This window comes from Balaenoptera borealis, assembly GCF_965194805.1.
Source record: "Balaenoptera borealis genome assembly, chromosome: 4".
Classification (NCBI taxonomy): Eukaryota; Metazoa; Chordata; class Mammalia; order Artiodactyla; family Balaenopteridae; genus Balaenoptera; species Balaenoptera borealis.
In genome coordinates this window covers 41,262,559-41,283,613 of record NC_138861.1, presented here as the reverse complement: position 1 = coordinate 41,283,613, position 21,055 = coordinate 41,262,559, and the positions used below count along the sequence as shown (strand labels likewise).

At 33.4% G+C, this 21,055-nt stretch overlaps 1 protein-coding gene across 5 annotated transcripts in view; it reads left to right on the top strand.

The window, feature by feature from the left end:
• Positions 1–21,055, top strand: part of LRBA (LPS responsive beige-like anchor protein) — a 735,668-nt gene that overhangs the window by 113,137 nt on the left and 601,476 nt on the right. For all 5 annotated transcript variants that reach the window (XM_082388949.1, XM_082388950.1, XM_082388948.1 and 2 more), the window contains exons 10-17: positions 6,010–6,207; positions 6,383–6,516; positions 8,504–8,612; positions 8,915–9,067; positions 12,993–13,161; positions 15,557–15,636; positions 16,927–16,989; positions 18,844–18,941. In XM_082388949.1, coding sequence (XP_082245075.1) covers positions 6,010–6,207; positions 6,383–6,516; positions 8,504–8,612; positions 8,915–9,067; positions 12,993–13,161; positions 15,557–15,636; positions 16,927–16,989; positions 18,844–18,941 — 1,004 coding nt within the window. The remainder of the gene's footprint in view (positions 1–6,009; positions 6,208–6,382; positions 6,517–8,503; positions 8,613–8,914; positions 9,068–12,992; positions 13,162–15,556; positions 15,637–16,926; positions 16,990–18,843; positions 18,942–21,055) is intronic.

Genomic DNA, 21,055 nt, shown 5'->3' with positions numbered 1-21,055 from the left:
ATCTTATGAGTATTAAATCTTCCAATCCATGAATATGGGATATTATGCCATTTATTTAGGTCTTCTTCAATTTCTTTTTGTAGTTTTCAGTGAACAAGTCTTGCATGTATTTTGTTAAATTCATTCCTAAATATTTTCTTCTTTTACGTGCAATATCAAATGGAATTGTTTCTTAATTTCATTTTCGGGTTATTTATTGCTTATGGATGGTAACTAAATTGATTTTTATATTTTTATCTTCTACAGTACAACCTTGCTGTTCTAGTTTATTAGCTCTGATAGTTTGTTTTTTTATGTGTGGATTTCTTGGCATTTTCTATATTTAAGATTCTATATATAAGATGATGTATTTGTAAACTGCCCTCGTTTTAGTTCTTTCTGGACACTTTTTATTTCTTTTCCTTGCTTAGTGGCCCTGGCTAGGACCTCTAGTACAGCATCTTGAGGACATTATGCTATGTGAGATAAACCAGCCACAGAAGGACAAATACTAGATGATTCCAATGATATGAGATAAAAGCAAAGTCATAGAAACAAAGAGTAGAATGGTGGTTGCCAAGGGCTGGGGGAAGGGAAAAAAGGAATTACTAGTCACTGGTACTAAATTCTTAGTTATGCAAGATGAATAAGTTCTGGAGGTCTGCTGTACAACATTGTGTTTATAGATAATAATACCTTATTATCTGTTAACAATTATCTGTTAATATCACTTAATATCTGTTAATGAGGTAGATCTCCTGTTAAGTGTTCTTACCACAATAAAATTATAAAAAAAGTGGTGAAAGCAGACATCTTGTCTTTTTCCTGACCTTAGGGGAGAAAGCATTCAGTCTTTTACCATCAGCTTAGGACATTAGCTGTCAATTTTGTGTAGATGGTCTTTGTTTATTGAAGGGAGTTTACTTTTTATTCCTATCTTGTTGAGTGTTTTATCATGAAGAGTTGTTGGATTTTGTCAAATGCTCTTTGTGCTTCTACTGAGATGATCATGTGATTTTTGTCCTTCATTTTTATTAATGTAGTATATTACATTGATTATTCAAATTTAAACCAACCTTGCATGTCTGGGATAATCCCACTTGGTTATAGTTTATTTTCTCATCCATTTAAAAGACAAAAGCAAGAAAATTTTCTGAATCTTTGTTAATAGATGCACAATATAAAAAAATGTAATTAAAAAAATAAATTTATTTATTTATTTTTGGCTGTTTTGGGTGTTTGTTGCTGCTTGCGGGCTTTCTCTAGTTGTGGCAAGCAGGGGCTACTCTTCATTGCTTTGCGTGGGCTTCTCATTGTGGTGGCTTCTCTTGTAGTGGAGCATGGGCTCTAGGCACACGGGCTTCAGTAGTTGTGGCTCACAGGCTCTAGAGCGCAGGCTCAGTAGCTGTGGTGCACGGGCTTAGTTGCTCTGCTGCATGTGGGATCTCCCTGGACCAGGGATCAAACCCGTGTGCCCTGCATTGGCAGGCAGATTCTTAACCACTGCGCCACCAGGGAGGTCCCAAAAAGATGTCATTTTTGACATCAATAATATAAAGTGGGGGGAAGTGGAGATATAAATGAGTAGTTTCTGTTTGTGATTGAAGTTATTATCAGTTTAGAGTATTGTAACTTTAAGTTATTTTATATAATTTCCATGGTAACCACAAATAAAATACCCATAGAAATTACACAGAATAAAAGGAGGAAGGGATCAAAGCATATAAATACGAAAAAAGTCAATGAAATACAAAGGAAAACAATTAACAATTAACAAATTACAATGAAGAAAATGGCAATACTAAGTCTTTCCCATTCAGTAATTACAGTACATGTGATGAGATTAAACCTCCAACTGAAAAGAAGTAAATTGGCTGAATGGATTCAAGAAACAAGGTGTCAACTGTGTTTTGTCCAGGAAAGACACACTAAGGACATACATAGGCTGAATGTGAAAGGATGGATAAAGATAGTACATGCAAATGATAACCAAAAGAGAGCAGAGGTAGCCATACTTATAATCAGAAAAGATAGACTTTAAGTCAAAAACTGTTACAAGAGACAAAGAAGGAAATTATATAATGATAAAAGTGTCAGTTCACCAGGAAGATATAACAATTAAAAATATATGCACCTAACATCAGAACTCCCAAATATATGAAGCAAACATTGACAGAACTGAAGGAAGAATTATGCAGAAACACAATAATAGTAGGATACTTCAATATAGTGCTTTCAATAATGGACAGAACAACCAGACTGCAGATCAGTAATGAAACAGAGTTCTTGAACAATATTGATCCATTGCACCGAACAGACATATATAGACCATCCTGCCCAACAATAGTAGAGTGAGTACACATTCTTCTCAAGGTCATATGGAACATTCTTTAGGATAGACCACATATTACCACGTATTACCACGTAACAAGTCTTAACAAATTTAATAATATTGAACTCATACCAAGTATCTTTTCTGACCACAATGGAATGAAATCAGCAGTAGAAGGAAACTGGAAAATACACAGATATGTGGAAATTAAGCAACACAATCTTAAAAAACTAATGGGTCAAAGGAGAAACTACAAGGGTAATTAGAAAATATCTTGATACAAGTGAAATCTAAAATGACATACCAAAACTTATGGGATGCAGAGAAAGCAATACTAAGAGGGAAGTTCATAGTGATAAATGCCTACCTTAAAAAAAAGAATGATCTCAAGTCAATAACCTAATCTATGCTTCAAGGAACTAGAAAAAGAAGAGCAAACTAAACCCAAAACTAGCAGAGGAATGGAAGTGGTAAAGATTAGAGCAGAAATAAATGAAATAGAGACAAAAAAAGAAATAGAAAAACTCAACAAAACTGAGTCAGTTTTTTTTAAAAAGACCAAAAAACCTGAGAAATTCTTAGCTAGAATAATTAAGGAAAAAAGAGAGGACTTTAACTAAAAGCAGAAATGAAAGAGTAGGCATTACAGCTAATGCTATGAATATAAAAAGAATTATGAGACTACTATGAACAATTACATGTCAACAAATTATATAACCTAGAAGATATAGATGTTCCTAGAAACATACAACCTACCAAGACTGAAGAAATAAAAACCTGAACAGACTATCGCTAATAAGGAAATTGAATCAATAATCAAAAACCTCTGAATAAGGAAAAGCCCAGGACTAAATGGCTTTACTGGAGAATTCTATCAAACATTCAAGAAGAATTAACACCAGTTCTCCTCAACTCTTCCAAAAAATAAAGAGGAGGGAACACTTCCAAACTCATTTTCTGAGTTTAGCATTGCCCTGAAACCACAACCAGACAAAGATCATCAAAGGTCATACCCTGTGACCAACTGGGATTTATTCCTGAAATGTAAAGCTGGTTCAACATATGAAAAAAAATCAGTGTAATACGACACATTAACAGAGTGAAGGACAAAAACTACACTATCATCTCAATAGATGCAAATAAAGTATTTGACAAAATTCAACACCCTTTAATAATAAAACCACTCAACAAGTTACAAATAAAAGGAAACTTCCTCAAAATAATAAGACCATATATGAAAAGCCCACAGCCAACATCATATGCAACAAGAATCGGTTGTAGTTCTACATACTATCAGTGAACAATCCGAAAAGGAAAATAAGACAGTAATCCCATTTATAGTAGCATAAAAAGCAATACTTAGTAATAAACTTAACCAAGGGAGCAGAAGACTTGTACAGTGAGTAAAAAGTGTAAAACATAGCTGAAAGAATTAAATAAGACACAAATAAATGGCAAGATATCTTGTGTTCATGGACTGAAGGACTTAAAATTGTTAAAAATGCATGCTACTCAAAGTGATCTACAGATTCAGTGTAATTCCTATGAATGTCCCAATGGCATTTTTTTGCAATAATGAAGAAACCACCCTAAAATTTACATGGAATCTCAAGGGTCCCCGAATAGCCAAAACAATCTGAAAAAGAATAGCAAATTTAGAGGTCTCACACTTCAGGATTTCAAAACATATTACAAAGCTACAGTAATCAAAACATTATGGTACTTGCATAAAGAGAGATACATAGACTAATGGAACAGAATAGAGTCCAGAAATGAATCCTTGTATTTATGGTGAAATGATCTTCTATAAGGATACAAAACCATGCAATGGGGAAAGATTAATCTCTTAAGCAGGACTTCCCTGGTGGCTCAGTGGTTAAGAATCCGCCTGTGAATTCAGGGCACACGGGTTCGAGCCCTGGTCTGGGAAGATTCCACGTGCCGCGGAGCAACTAAGCCCGCAAGCCACAACTACTGAGCCTGCATGCCACAACTACTGAAGCCCAGACGCCTAGAGCCTGTGCTCTGCAACAAGAGAAGCCACTGCAATGAGAAGCCAGCGCACCATAACAAAGAGTAGCCCCTGCTCACTGCAACTAGAGAAAGCCCGTGCGCAGCAATGAAGACCCAACACAGTCGTAAATAAATAAATAAATAAATAAATTTAATCTCTTAAGCACATGGTGTTTTAAAAAATGGATACCCATGTGGAAAAGAGTGAAGTTGGATCCTTACCTTCCATACATTAAAATTAACTCAAAATAGATTAAAGACTTAAACATAAGACCTACACATAAGATTTCTGCATGAAAACACATGAAGAGCTTCATGACATTGAGTTTGGCAATGATTTCTTGGATATGACACCAAAAAAAATAGGAAACAAAGACAAAAATAGACAATGAAATGAGACTTCATCAAGCTTAAAATCTTTTGTGCATTGAAATTTTTGTGCATCAAGGAACAGTGTAAAAAGGCAACCCGTGAAATGAGAGACAATATTTCAAACCAAATATCTGATAAAGTGTTAATAATATCCAGAGTATATGATGAACTCGTACAACTCAACAACAAGAACAACAAACCCAACTAATTTAAAAAGTGGGCAAAGGACTTGAATAGAATTTTTTCCAAAGATAAAATATAAATGTGTAACAGGCACATGAAAAAATGCTCAAAGTCACTAATCATCAGAGAAATGTAAATCAGAACCACAATAGATAATCACCTTACACCCATTAGTGTGACCGTTGTTAAATAAAAATAAGTGTGGTTTAGGGTGTGTGGAGAAATTGGTACCCTTATGCACTGTCGGTGGGAATGTAAAATGGTGCAGCCTCTATGGAAAACAATATGGTGATTCTTCAAGAAATAAAAAATAGAATTACCACATGATTGAGCAGTCTTACTTCTATGTATATATCCAAAAGAACTGAAAGCAGGATATGAAAGAGCTATTTGCACACCCATGTTCATTGCAGCATTATTCACAATAGATAAGAGGTCGAAGCAACCTAATTGTCTATGGATGGATGAATAAAGAAAATGTGGTATGTATTTACAATGGAATATTATTCAGCTTTAAAAAAGAAAAAAAACCCTGACACATCCTACAGCATGGGTGAATCTTAAGGATGTTATATACCAGTCACAAAATGACAAATACTCTGTGGCTCCCCTTGTTTGAGTTATATAAAGTAGTCAAACTCATGGAATCATAAAGTAGAATGATGTTTGCCAGGGTACGGGGGGCAGTGGAAATGAGTTGTTATTCAACGGGAATTTCAATTTCACAAGACATAAAAGTTCTAGAGATTTGTTGTACAATAGTGTGCTGTAGTTAACAACACTGCACTGTACACTTAAAAATGTTTAAGTTGGTAAATTTTATGTTATGTTCTTTTTACCAAAATTAAAAAAAAGACAATACAATAAAAAAAAAAAACATGCTGTGTAGGATATTAATTTTACATTTTTTTAAATGTAAGGTTTTAATGTCAAGTTGACTTGATTTCCAGTATATCTTTAAAATGAATTCAGTCTACTTTAGAAGTAACTAAGCATGCAAGGCTTCCCTTAATTGACATTGTTAGGAAAATGATCAGTGTTCTACTTAAATTTTTATATTTCTGGTGATTTGTAGTTAATTTTTCTTTTTGTGGTCTATCTTAACTGTTCTACTTTTTATTAATTCTTAGGGTACATTTAAATTTAAAGCAGAAAGTGACCTGTTCCTTGCTGAGCATCACAAACTTTTATTGTATGATGGCAAACTCTCTAGTGCCATTGCATTCACATACAATCCACGCGCCACAGATGCCCAGCTCTGCCTCGAATCATCCCCTAAGGACAACCCTTCAATTTTTGTTCATTCACCGCATGCACTCATGCTCCAGGTACTAGTGGTAATCTTTTAAGAATATTTTTAATGGTAAATTTTGATGTATTATTGAGGTGTATTTGGTAGCTTCTGACATGTAATGTAACATTTTATTGTTCTTGTTATGTTTCATTTTGAATTGTTTTGGAAAAGAATCATTGGAATCTTTACTGTGTCTTCTGTTTTACAAGGATGTGAAGGCGGTTTTAACACATTCCATCCAAAGTGCCATGCATTCAATTGGAGGAGTACAAGTGCTGTTTCCACTTTTTGCACAGTTGGATTATAGGCAATATTTATCTGATGAAGTTGACTTGACTATATGGTGAGTGCTTTTGTTTTTTCTTTCATTTGATGTGAGAGTTATTTTCATCACTGTTGAGCTGCACAATATTTTTTTCAAACTTTAAAATTTGTTGTAGGGTTAAAAGAGAATATAAAGAAATTTTTGAACTATAATTATTATAAATTCAATTCAATAATAATAATATTAATTTAAGTTGTTTATCAGTAGGAAATATGGAAGCTCTAAAAAACATAATAATGTTTCTTAAAATAATTAATTAATTAATTTATGGCTGCGTTGGGTCTTCGTTGCTGGGTGCGGGCTTTCTCTAGTTGCGGTGAGCGGAGGCTACTCTTCGTTGCGGTGCGCTGGCTTCTGATTGCGGTGGCTTCTTTTTGTTATGGAGCATGGGCTCTGAATTCGTTGGCTTCAGTAGTTGTGGCACGTGGCCTTAGTTGCTCCGCGGCATGTGGAATCTTCCCAGACCAGGGCTCGAACCCGTGTCCCCTGCATTGGCAGGCGGATTCTTAACCACTGCACCACCAGGGAAGTCCCAATAATGTTATTTTCGAATAAAGTTAGACATAGTGATAATAGATTTATCAGAAATGTATGTATTTTTGTCTAAAATATAGTTTTAAAATATTTTAAATGGTTATGTGGCAGTGATTTCTTATGGTAATTCAGCTTTCCATATTATTATTGATTGCTAGTAAGTAATTGAAATCTAAAATTTTTGATTATGTTACATAATAAGTGATATGGTTTTTAAAAATTAGATCATATGTTTGGCACCTTTGTCTCCTTTGTTGTAGTGTTGAGTGTCGAAAAGGAAGAGACATGAATTCTAGGACAAGTTATTACAATGTTGGAAAGGATGTCTAAATGAATTTTTCATGGCTGTATAATTTAGTGAATCTATTTATAATAAAGTAATTATGTTTAATTATTTGAGTAATTTTAATGTTTTTCATTCTCCTTTTTTGAAATTCTCTTTCTAATTTCTACTTTTATGTGCAACTTGAGGTTTACTACCAATGTATATATTTAATGATGTAATAATTTTTCCAGATTATTTTTAGGCAATGGAATGACTTTTTTTTTAAAGGAATTATGTATCAAAGCTAGTATTGACTACATTAAAAAAAATTAAAATAATATTATCCTTGACATATTGCTACTTCATAAAATTTTTTGCATTCTGGTCTAAAACCTTTATAACAGGGCTTAGTTTTTTTGTTTTATTAACTTTTCAACATTATTGGAATTGCTGACAGTTAAAAGTACTTTCGTGGAGGAGGTTGGCTGTTCTCCCTTTCTTTGTGGGAATCTCTCAAAACTTTTGAGAAGGACGTAACAGCCAACCTTATTCCATTCCATTTTGAGTATCTACAAGTTGTGAGGTTGAGAGCATGGCTGTAGTCTTACTACTTTACAATTTTTCTGTTGGGATAATGAACAAAATTCTTAAATTATTATTCAAGTACTTCAGTTTGTCTACAGCTTTACTTTCTTATTTTCCCCTTTATGAACCCTATGGTCCGTTCAAATTAGGCCAGTTTGGAGCCCTAACACATTTGGAGGCTATCTATCCTAGTCTGTTTGCTCCACATCTTTTCCTTCTATTTGGCCTCTAACCCTCCAAAATTGAATATACTTGCTCATCTAAGTTACATCCATTCTTTAGGGCTTTAATATACTTATGTTAGCCATTTTATTACTTGTTTTTGGACATTCCTAATTTTGCTCTATTTCATGCATGTTTTTTATATTGTTTCTAAGTGATTCATTTGTTAATATATTTGTGATAAAGGATATGAACTAAATATTTGAGTAATAAATCCTAATCTTACATTAAAATTTTAGTCCTGAAATAATGTTGGAGGCAGTTTTAGTAGAGTGTCAATTTCCTTGGAATAGAAACTTTTTATTAAGGTAGATGAAAGACTGCATCTATTTAACCCCCCTCCTCTTTTTAAAAAATAGAATATGTTTTTTCAAACCATTGTCTTTTTTCTTATTCCAGTTCAACTTTGCTGGCTTTTATCATGGAGTTGTTGAAGAACTCAATTGCTATGCAAGAGCAGATGCTAGCCTGCAAGGGCTTTTTGGTAATAGGATATAGTCTTGAAAAGGTAAAGTATCAAATGCTTTACATTTTTGATTCTTAATTTGCAGGCCACTTAGTCTCCTAAGTGGTTGAGAAATTCTGTCTGCAAGTGTGTCTCCTTGGTTATATAAAATTACCTAAATTAAAATAACCTTTTGTTGTTTTAACTTGCCCCCACTGCTTTATTAGAGGAATGTGGTATTGAGTCTCATGGTATCTTTAACTTTGAGCATAATTTGTGGACCTACTTTTTCTGGTATTGACAGCCTTTAATTTACTTACCTTGCCTTGTGTTGGTAGTGACCTTTGAAATATCTTCCTCTGCAGTCTTCCAAATCCCATGTCAGCAGAGCAGTACTTGAACTTTGCCTTGCATTTTCAAAATATCTGAGTAATCTGCAGAATGGGATGCCCCTACTCAAGCAATTGTGTGATCACATTCTTCTTAACCCAGCTATATGGATTCATACCCCAGCCAAGGTAATACATATATTGACTTTGTGCTAATATGTTCAGTAAGTTTTTGTACTTGAGAAGAGTGATAATTATGAGGATTTTCTTTTATCCGTTTACATGCTATTATGTAAGATTTCAGTGGAATGCATTTTTTGACTAAATATACTTTTGCAAGTCAGTATTTCTTCCCTCCATTCCTCCCTTCCTAAAGCAATATCAGTATTTCTTTTTTAAAAAAGCTATAGTCTTTATTTTCTGTTGTTAAATAAAATTTTATTTGAGAGAGACTTTGATTTATATTTAGTAAACCAAAGTTGGATAGTTCCAGTGTAAGTATGTTTCCTATCAACTGTAGCTCTGTTCTATTGCAAATATACATACATATATATCTATGTATCCATATGTATGTATGCATACATATATATAAATACATACTCACTGTGCTCTCTCTCTGTCTTTTATACACACATATTCCTTCCACCAACGTGATGAGCTCTTGAGTTTAATTTTTACAGGAACAGCTGAAATGTCACCCTTTCTTGAAGGCTTCCATGCTGTACAGGTCACATTTAATCATTTTAATTTCACATTAATTCAAATTATTAAATACAGTTATATTTTACACAGTAATTTATTTAGTACTGTAACAGGAAATCAATTACATTAAGTGAACATAAGTGAATTCGTGATAAAATATATAAGTAAAACCTTTGATAAATCCTAATGTTCTATTAAGTTATCCTAAAAATTTGATTTCCTCTCTCCCCCTCTCTCTTTTGGTTCACTTGCAAGTGTTTACCATTGTTCAGGTTGGAATAACACATACTTACTCTAGTTGTCAGAAAAAAATGTCTGCAGACTTTTTTACTTTTCTGGAGTCATAGTATCTTACTTTCAGCTGCTCTTTTCAAATGTTAAGGAGAAAAACAGCTGCTGACTCTGATTGCCATTTGGAAATAATCAAAGGAGGCAGCTGGAGGTTGTAGCTTTTTATCTCTGGGTTCAAATTTGACCTCTTTCTCTTCTATGACCCTCAGTCTTATTTCTTTTCAAGGATTGTTTCAAGTTACTTTTTAAACCTTTACTAAACACTTCTTTGTCTTATTAAGCAGCGTATTTGTAAGGCTTTGGGCCTCTTTTGAAGTGGTCAAAAAGCCTCTTATGAGATACTTACTTGTAGGGGAATATTTAAAAATTTTCTATGTATCGTTTCCTTAAGTCCATCATATTATTACACTCTATTTCTTACCTTTTCCTTGTTAATAATTTTCTTTAATTTCTTCTTCAGAATTTGCAGTTGATTTGGTAATATTAAAGTTAACTTTTGTTTCAGCCTTCTGCTTTGTGTATCCATGAGGGGTTATATCTAATTTTATTATAAAGGTAGTTATAACAAAAGGCAGATGCAAAGTTTGTTTTGACCCGAAGGTCATACAATTTGGGGGAGGAAGGAGCTTTTTAAGAAAAAGAATACAACATACTGCATGCAAAATAAGGTTTAGGGTCTTGGAAGGAACATGTCTAGATGAGTGGGCATGAAGTTTAAGCTTCATTAGCTTCATGGTAAATTCACCTCTGGTTACCAAAGTTGAGGGTATGGATGTATGAATCAATCTTTGCTTTTGGAAAAGGGTGCTCACAGTCATTTATAATATCCATTTAAGTTTGATCTGCTCAGAGACAGGCTTTGAAATGACCTAACAAGAGAGATGAATTTTCTTGTAGGTAGCAGTCTTTCATTTGCTGAGTGGCTACTTTATGCTGGGCACTGTGGGTACAGTGGTGAGCAAGACAGACCTGATTCCTGCCCTCATAGAATTTAGGTGTAATGGGAAAGACAGATGTTAATGTATAATTTGTGTGGTTATAAGATTATATAAAGAGTGAAAGAGGAAAGGTTTATTCATAATTAGAATATGAATAATCTTGAGGTCTCCAATATGTTGCTGTTAAAGCCTGTTCATTTTTCTTTAACTATAATATCATTCTCGGTAGACTGACTTTCTCCACTTTTCCATATCTTAATTTATCACTTTCCGTCAGAATTCCTTTATGCTTTTAACATATCACTCTCATCAGATCATTTCTTAGCCTCCAAACTTGTCATGGTTTCTCGTTGTTTTCAGAATAAAGCATTAGGTCTTCACGCCAATTCTTTCTAGGCTTTCTATGTGAAAAACTCACTTGTCCTCAATGGCTAGGTGGGTACAAAAGGTTATCCTAGAGCAGTGGTTCTTAATCTTGGCTGTCTATAGAATTAGTTGGGAGAGGTTTTTTGTTTTTTGTTTTTTTTCAAACAAAACAAGACAAAAACAGAATCCCACTCCCTCCACCCTAGATTCTAATTTAATTGGTCTGGGACAGGACCCAGACATCGGTATTTTTAAAATGTTTTTCAGGTATTTTAATGCACAGTCAAGGATGAGGATGGTTGTTCTGGATTTGGCGAAACTTTTTGTATCATCTACCATTTTCCCTGTTTGAAATTTCCTCTTTTGTTCTGTCTACCTATTGTTCTACTCATCTTCAAAGGCTACCTTAATACCGCCTCTATTAGTGAAACTTTTCTTGACTATGTTAGCTTACCCTAAAATAATTTCTCTGGCCTCTGAATTAATAGTATTTAATAGCTGTATGGCACTTGTTTATTGCCACATAACCTTTCTTATGTTTCAGTAGGTGAGGTGTCGTTATTACCTTTTATTTTTTCACTTAAATTTATGTATTTTTTATCTTCTCCATTACTGAGGGACAGTGTCTATGCCACTGTATTTTCAGTAATACAGTGCTGCACATATAGGTGGAGGTAAATATTTTCTGCATGACTGAAATAGCATGGTTAAGAATTTGAACCATGTCATAGAAAGTGCTATGTATCCTCAGTGACAAGTAAGCTAGGCCTATCTATTTGAACAGCAGTAGCTACATTAAAGTAATGTTATCTTTCAGCAAGTCTGTAGATTATTGCATATTTATGGTTTTCTAAACTACAATCATTTTCCAAGCCTCAATTTTAAGTGGTTCAGAATCTGCCACTCTTTACCATGTATGATTACTGATTGACTCCCTAATTCATTTAACCTTGATTGTTTATAGGACATGTGGAAGATACACAACTAATTTTTATCTTTCAGGGTTAAAAATGAAAATGCCCTCAGTGTCTGGGAAGGTAACATAAATGTTCAGTTGTAAATGATCAGGAGTAGTGTGGGTTTGGCCAAATTTAATGCCGTACTTAGTATTGTTTAGTTTATAAAGTATTCTTGATTTCGATATGAAAGTAGACCAAAAGTGGTCCTTACTTTGTGCTGTTACGAGTACTAGAGTATAATTGTTTGTGAATTTTAGAGACTATAATTTTATAATTACAGTCTTTATAGTAATGAGTTGTTATAACAGAATTCTATTTTTCTAATAAATATTTCTTAAGGTAGGCTTTACATGTTTTTATATGATTTTCTTTCTTTTGACTTTTTCTTACTTTTTTTTGCTACTTCTACTTTTTTTTTCTTTTGAGTTATTCCAGCTGCTAATTTTCTCTAAAACAAAGATAATTTCTAGCTTTTGAAAACAACTATACATAGCATAAGTAGTAGGTTTATTATAAAGAAGTTACATAAGTTCATGAATAATTGCTGATTGCTAAATAGAAACCAAACAGTTTTTTCCATGGAATAGTGCTGCGAAAATTTGATATATTTGGGGGTGTTTACTTTATCGTGCTACTGTAAAAGAAGCATTTGCCTGCTTTCATTTTATAAGGAGTATGTGTGCTTGTATGTGTCAGTGGATATGTGTTATCTGTTAACATGAATGTTATTATCAAGCTAAGCAGCTTGCTTTTTGGAACAAGTATGGTCCAAGTAGAGCAACATGAGGGTATTCCTGGAAACAGGGGTAAAATGCTGGTCAGCTTCTTTGATTTGAGCTCTTCATTTTGATTCTCTAGGTTCAGTTGACACTCTATACTTATCTGTCCACGGAATTCATTGGTACAGTCAACATATATAATGCCATTCGGAGAGTTGGAACAGTGCTTCTCGTCATGCATACACTGAAGTACTACTACTGGGCAGTGAATCCTCAGGATCGGAGTGGTATCACCCCAAAAGGATTAGGTATATCATCTCTGTATATTACATTATATAGATATGGCAAATCAGGATTTTCTCTCTCTCTCTCTCTCCCCCTCCCTCCCTCCCTCCCTCTCTCTCTTTTTCTCTTTCTTTCTTTCTCTCTTCCTTTCTTTCTTCTTCCTTCCTTCCTTCCTTCCTCCCTCCCTCCCCCCCTTTCTTTCTTTCTTTCTTTCTCTTTCTTTCCCTCTTTCTCTCTCTCTTTCTTTCATTCTCTCTCTCTCTCTCTCTTTCTGTCTTTCCCAATACTATTACACTCTTCTGGAAGTTTTCCTAAATCTCATCATGGTAAAATTTTAAATCTCGTTGATAATTTTAATAGTTTGTCCTAAATCGTGGTTGCCAGAGGTTAATAACTCGCTACTTTTATAGAAGAATGGTACTTTTGCTAGTATGAGTTGTTTGAGGGCAAATATGACTAGGATGATTTTTAAGGCATTGAGAGTGAGAAGAAATTCTATATTAGCCACTGGTATTGATGTTGAGTCCAGTTATCCCAATGAGAATCATTGACAACAGTGTTGTTTGGGAGATGGAGATTTTTTCCAGGGGTAGGGAGTATCTGCTTCTAATAAATAATATAATGAAACTACAGAATTTCAGTAATTATTTTCCTATATAATTAGGACTAAATTATTGGAAGGATAGTGTTCATTGATCATGTCAGTAGTTCTTGGAAGGGGTCAAAATAAAAAGTTTCACAAATGGTGGCTCTTTTGGTTTTAAGTATTGCAAAACCTGCTTCAAATTGGCTTATATCATAAAAGAGGGTTAACCAGCTCATATAAACTGGCAGTTTCAGTAGGACTTGGTGCAGGGGTTCAAAATACAGCGTTTGGACCCAGTTTGTCTCCCTCAATTTCCCAGTTCTTCTGTGTTGTCTCTTTTCATATAATCTCTCTCTTTGTAGAGTGGCAGACAACCACTCTACCTTCACATCCTCACAAATTTAAATCCAGCAAAAGAGCATCTGCCTGTATTGAGCGTTTCCAGCAAAAGTTCCTTTTAGTCTCTTTGTTGCTCGTTGGCTCGTTTGTCCATCTGTGTGGCAGGTATTCTTCAGATTGCCCAGGCATGGAGGCCCTTCTTACCTCCAAAACACATGATCTGAGTGTGAAGATGGGTTCAGTCCCTTTATAAAAATTGAGAGCTGTTGCTTGAAATCAGGAAATAGATGCTGGAGAGTCTAACTACATTCAGATTTTACTCAAAGGCTTTGGTTGTTCAATGATTTACAAAGGCGAGGTTTCATATTTGTATAATACTTTTTCTATCCCTTTCAAAATAAACTCGATTTATTCTCAGACAATATGCTAGCTATAATTTAGAAAGCTATGAGGACATACAGAAGTTACATGATCTGTTTAAGCTGGAGAGGTTGTGGCAGATCTAGAACTAGGCTATAATTTCCTTCTGATTACTTCATGGTGCTGTAGGTGTGTCATGTACTGTCCTAGGTGTTAGTATTATATTCTGGCCTTGATTTTATAACTGATTAGTGACCTTGGGAAAGTCTTATACTTCAAGTGAGAGAGCTGCACAAACTTTGCGATTGTATTGTAACTCTGTAACCTATTCTTTGTCTAAGAATTGTCATGTGGAACAAATTTTAAACAATTTTCTTCCTATTTTAATTGATCTGTTCAAGGCCATGGTGGTCCTATGCTTTGGTGGTCCAGGAACTAGCTGTAAATAGTGATTAGTGGGGGGAAAATTGCAGAAAATATGAGGCAGACAAGTACCTAAATTAGGATCTTAGGACAATGGGTGTTTGGTTTCAAAAGCTTTCTACTTGGGAATTGTATGTTTGAGACATGAAAATTGACTTTAATGTGAGCCATGTGTGACCAAGCACTTTTTCAAGAAGAGGAGGAGATGTCAGAGGAGGTCAACACAATGTTTCCCTTCTTCATGAATGATACTGTGTTGAGGTGTACTTTGAGCTTTTTGTATTAGCTTATACAATGGTAACAATAGAAAAAAGTGTTTTCATACTAAATACACATATAAAGTTTAGATTTTCTTTTGCTTTTTTCTTTGTAAACTTATGTTACCATAGTAACATTCCAAGAGAGTCTTTTAAAACTAAATATAAATTTGTTACCTCATTTTTATGTTTTAAAATTCCTTTGACCTTACCCCAAAACAAACATTTTCATTGTGGTTTCTACATAACCCATTTTGTACATTTGGAGCATTGTATATACAATTGCATGTGAGATTGAATACTCATCCTTCTAGAGGCATTAAACTCTTCAGGAAACTGACTTTTATGTTTCTTATAAATAGGTGGAAAAACTATTGGGAATGAGAATTTTATACTTAACTTTGAGGTTTTTGAAATACTCAGTGTGTGTGTATGTGTTTGTCTTTTTAAAAGATGGACCACGACCTAATCAAAAAGAAATGCTTTCTCTACGAGCGTTCTTGTTGATGTTCATTAAGCAATTAGTGATGAAGGTGAGTTCATATTTCTTACCCTATAGCATGTGTGTATTGAACTTAAAATTTCACATAAAATACAATCTTGGTTTGTTTACTCTTTGCTCTGTTAATACATTTACACAGTGGAAAAAACTTTGAAAGATATTTATTTCCTTGTTTGTTTTTTCTCCTTAGGCATATAATTGATAAACAATGCAGAATTAGAAACTGATAATCGTAATATGTGTTATATGAATTTCTGTTGGAGTTCAAGTGTATTCATTCTTTCATTCAGCAAATATTTACTGAGTTTCTATTACTTCTACTATTCTTAGAACTGGTGATGCAGTAGTCAACAGAGCTCCTCAAGGAGGTTTCAATTTTAGAGATTCCTTGTACCTGACATTCAGATTTTGAAAAATAGTTTTCCTGTATAAATGTACCAGATAGAAATGATTACATTTTGTCCCATTTCATTCTACTATCGGTAAAGTAAAATTTAATATTATTTTTAAGGACGGTGTTTTGGTTTTATAAGATGCCAATATATAAATATATTTGTTGCCAGTGTTTTATTCAGTATTTTCCTATATCATTTTATTTCTTATTCTTTACAGTTTAATGCTTTATTAGCTGTCACATAATATTATGGTAAATGGACCTGTTAGTATATCTTTCAGAATCAGATATCTTATTTCCATTTATTAAAAAATTTAACCTTTAAATTGCCTGTTTCTATTCTTTCCTAGTGTGTTTTGTTTCCTAATTCCTATTGTTCTTTTCTGAGATTTCAGCTTTGTTTTATGATTAATAATACAGTAGTTTGAAAATTTTTATAATGCATTCATATTTAAAAGTACAGTGTTTTTCCCAGTGAAATTACTACTCAATTTTTAGTACCTGACATTTTAACTTGGTAATTTTAGAAACTGTTCATTTTACTGTCCAAATTTAATAGAAGAAAATAAACAGAAAAATTGTCTTCTGTATTTAGAGGAGTGATAGGTGTTGAGTAATACCCTTTTACTTGTTCTTAATTATTATTTTTGCTTATGTCAGGATTCTGAAGCTTTACCAGATAGGTTATCATATAAGGTGCCAAAAACAGGATACTGATGTCTGATCTCTTTTGACTTCTACACTGTGTTGCATACTGCATGTCTTTAGTGCTTCCCCAAATTTTTATTTTAAATTTAGATTTTTATATTACATTATCTTTTTATATTTATAGCAACTCACCAAGTTGAGAAATCTGTGTGTATAATTTCCCTTTTCAAAAATGTTTTATATATGTAAGCATAAGATACTTGTCTTATGTTTTTAAAGGATTCTGGAGTAAAGGAAGATGAGCTACAGGCCATTCTTAATTATCTACTCACTATGCATGAGGTAACATTTGAATTTTATATGTTGGGATTTTATTTTTTGAAGTTGCATTAGGTGCGTTTTTAAAAGTAAAATAGTTAAAGAAATCTTTCATTAATGATGTAACTATAATGGAGAGTAAATGTATCTAGGAACTAAATGTTAGCAATCTTCATTTAAATATTCGTTATTACCACAAGATGCCTTTGCGAATAATCATGAAAGGCTTTTAAAAAGTGTTAAAATTAGATCTCATTGACCTAGTAATAGACTGTACCAAAGAATACTTTCAGTTTATTTCCAGGAACCAGTGTAAGAAATGGAAAAATAGATAATGAAAATGACTAAAAATGATTGGATTTTTAAATTCATAACAGTCTTCCCACTGATTTTGTATAATCAAATACCGTTAAGTTAAACAACTCATTTATGGTTGATTTAAAATTATATGGTTGAAAATAAATAGGTTGAAATGTCTGGAGTTTTTTCCTTTATTTTTTAGCATTGCAAAAATGTAATATATGCCAGATGTAGTCTAAATAAATAATCTGATTAAACATGTTTTAAATAAGTAGAATCTGAAATTAATTTCATATAAAGCACAACATTTATATGATAATTTACATTCCTGTGTTATAATTCATTTTTTCTGAGTTCACATATTTGTTACAGCATGAAATAGTGCCTTTTAAAATCATTAATAAATGAGAGATATGGTTTGGACCTATCTTTGTTAAGTGGGGCAGAAAAGAATGGGTTAAATTTCTTGATTGGATCATATTTGACTCAAACATTAATGATTGTGATTTCTTTTTCTTCTTGAGTAGGATAGTCTATTTTATTTTTAGATTTTCTTGACCCTTAGGGACCAAAATATTTCATAAGAGAGAAACTGGAAGTCACAGTGATCTTCTGTTTTCTCTGAAACTATTAAATCAGGCATTTTTCAGGTCCTTCAAATAACAGTTTTCCAAAGGCTCAGTGCCCTACTTCTAGATCATTTACTTAGCATATTGAAAATTAAATATTCAAGTAGCTTCCACAGCAAAAGTTCAAAAGCAGTGAATGAAAACCTGGAGGCAGGGCACCATAGAGATGACTAACTGCTACTTCCCTTTAGTCTTTTGGATTTCTAATGCCCAAATAGGCCCTAATGATATGCAACAGAGGTTGTAAAGGATTTTCCTGAAATTTTTAGATTTCAGTACTCATATGTGCTTGCTCCTGTGCTATTATGCAAATGTTATCAAATTATACCATATACAGTAGCATGTTGACACAATAAGCATTTATTGATCATCTATATCTTTAATACTGACAACAGATAATATAAGAGAACTATCCAGTTATCATTTCCCAAAAGGTCTTCTTTCAGAACTAGTTTCTTGAGAGGCTTAGTGCACAAAGTGGTCCTAGTTAAATAAGTTTAGAAAGTGATACACAGTATGTTGTCCCCAGCACTACTACCATATCACAACATCTATTAGCATATTAAAGCTTCAATATGTCTTGCTGTAATAAAAAGAACAACCTGTTCTTCCTCCCCCCTGCCCAATTTCTTGCTGTATAATCCTTCCTTTAAAAAAAAAAAAATCTGTAAATCAGTATCTATTATATCAATGGAATATGTTTTAGGAAATCTTGATACAGTATAAGAGACATTTTATATCTTTGATTAAGAAATTATTTGACTATTTGGTGTTGTGTATTTTGAGTTATGCAGGTGAATATGTATATAAAGAATGTTTGCTTAAAAAAAGTGGATTCATATAGATGTCTACTTATTTTTTTTTTAAGTTAAAATTCATTGTTTGAGAAATAGTCATTGTTCAAATAAGTTGTTTTTCTTTATTTAAAAAAATTCTAAAATAATTTTAGGATGACAATCTAATGGATGTCCTACAGCTGCTTGTTGCATTAATGTCAGAACATCCTAATTCTATGATACCTGCTTTTGACCAAAGGAATGGGTTACGGTAAGAGTTTAACATTTCAAGAATTTTAATATATTTAATAGAAGAGATCAGTTTGGAAATGACAGATTCTTAGATATGAAAATTATTACTGGATCTTATAAAATGATTTAAGATATAAGAGGTTTTTATTTCATGTCTTACGTTTTTTGAAAAGATCTTTAAATATAGAGGCTGTGTTACTATTTAGTATGTGAGGACAGATCAGGCAAATCATTCCAGTATTTTGTATGGTTAGTGCTCTTATACTGCTATTGTAAGGTCGAATTCTTCAGCAGACTTATCTTTAGGTCCTAAAACAAAAATATTCAATCGTGATCCAAGAGAAGATCTCTATCTTCCCTTTAAAACATAACCTCTTCCAACCCCAATCCCAGATCATCATTGTATTAGTCCTCTTCGGGCTGCCTTAACAAAATACCCTAGACCAGGTGGCTTAAACACCAGAAATTTGTTTTCCCATAGTCCTGGAGACTGTAAGCCCAAGATCAAGGTGCCAGCAGGGTTGGTGTCTGGTGAGGGCTTTCCCTTTGGGTTGTACACAGCCACCTTCTTGTTGTGTGTTCACATGATTTTTTGTGTGTGTGCACGAACAGAAAGAGAGAGAGAGAGAAGAGAGCAAGCTCTTTAGTCTTTTTTTTTAATAGGGACGCTGATCCTATCAAATCAGGGACCCGCCCTTATGACCTCATTCAATCTTAATTGATTTCTTATAGGCCCCATCTCCAAATATAGCCACTGTGGAGCTTAGGGCTTGAACATGTGAATTGAGGAGCACACATTCAGTCTGCAACAATCATCGTAACAAAAGAGAATACTTTTGTTTTAAATCTTTCATTTAATGAGAAGGTTTTTGGGCTACAAAAGTTTAACAGCTACTTTGTTGGATGATCAGCTACAGTAACTAATTTACTGATTTAGTTATAATAAATTTCCCATATCAATCCTCTATTACAAAGTTTTTATTTGTTACCTTTCAGTACTCATTCTCTGTAAGATAGAAGATGACTTTATACATTATACTTAAGGAGTGTATTTTCAGAGATTCGCAGAGAAACAGAACCAAAAGGGTGTGGGTGTGTGTGCATATGTGTGAGAGAGAGGGAGGGACGGAGGGAGGGATATTGAGATTTATGTTAAGGAATTGGCTCATGTGATTGTGGAAGCCTCCAAAATTTGCAGGCTGGCAGGTGGAGACCCAGATAAGAGTTGATGTTGCAGTTTCAGTCCAAAGGCAGTCTGCTGGCAGTATTCCCTCTTCCTCTAGGGAGGTCCTTTCTTTTTTTCTATTAAAGTCTTCAACTGTTAGGATGAGGCAACCACATTATGAAGGGTAATTTGTTATATTCAAAGTCGGCTGATTTAAATGCCAGAGTAAGTGCTGACCTCATAGAATGATTTGGGAAATATTCCCTACTCTTTAATTTTCTTGAAGAGTTTGTATAGAATAATTATTATTTATTCTTGAAGTGTTTGCTAAAATTTACCAGTGAAGTTAGCTAGGAGTGGAATTTTCTTTGTAGGGATGTTTTTAGCTACAAATTCAATTTTCTTAATAGATATAGGGCTGTTTAGGTTATCTGTTTATTCTTTGATAAGCATTGGTAAGTTTCTATCTATCAAGGAATTGTCTGTTTCATTTAAACTGTCAAATTTATTGATGTAAAGTTGTTCCTTTATTTTCATTTAAATATCTGAAAAGCCTGTAGTGATTTTACCTCTCTCATTTCTGACACTAATAATTTTTCTTCTTTCTTTTTTCCAAATCAGTCTGGCTAGAGGTTAATCAAATTTATTCATTGTCACTGTTTTGAGATCTTTCTTCTTTTTGAATATAGGTATTTAGTGCTTTAAATTTCTTCCTAAGCACTTTCAGTTTAATGTCATTTTTATTCAGTTCGAAATACGTTTTCCTTTTCATTTCTTGTTTTATCCATGTGTTATTTAGAAGTGTGTTCCAGAGATCTTTTTAATGTTTGAATTTGAAGTTTTTTTTTTAATCGTTAATCCCTGGGCTTCCTATGCTAACTTGGCCTTGGGATTCTTTTTTTTTTTTAATATTTATTTATTTATTTGGCTGCATATGGTCTTAGTTGCGGCATGCAAACTCTTAGTTG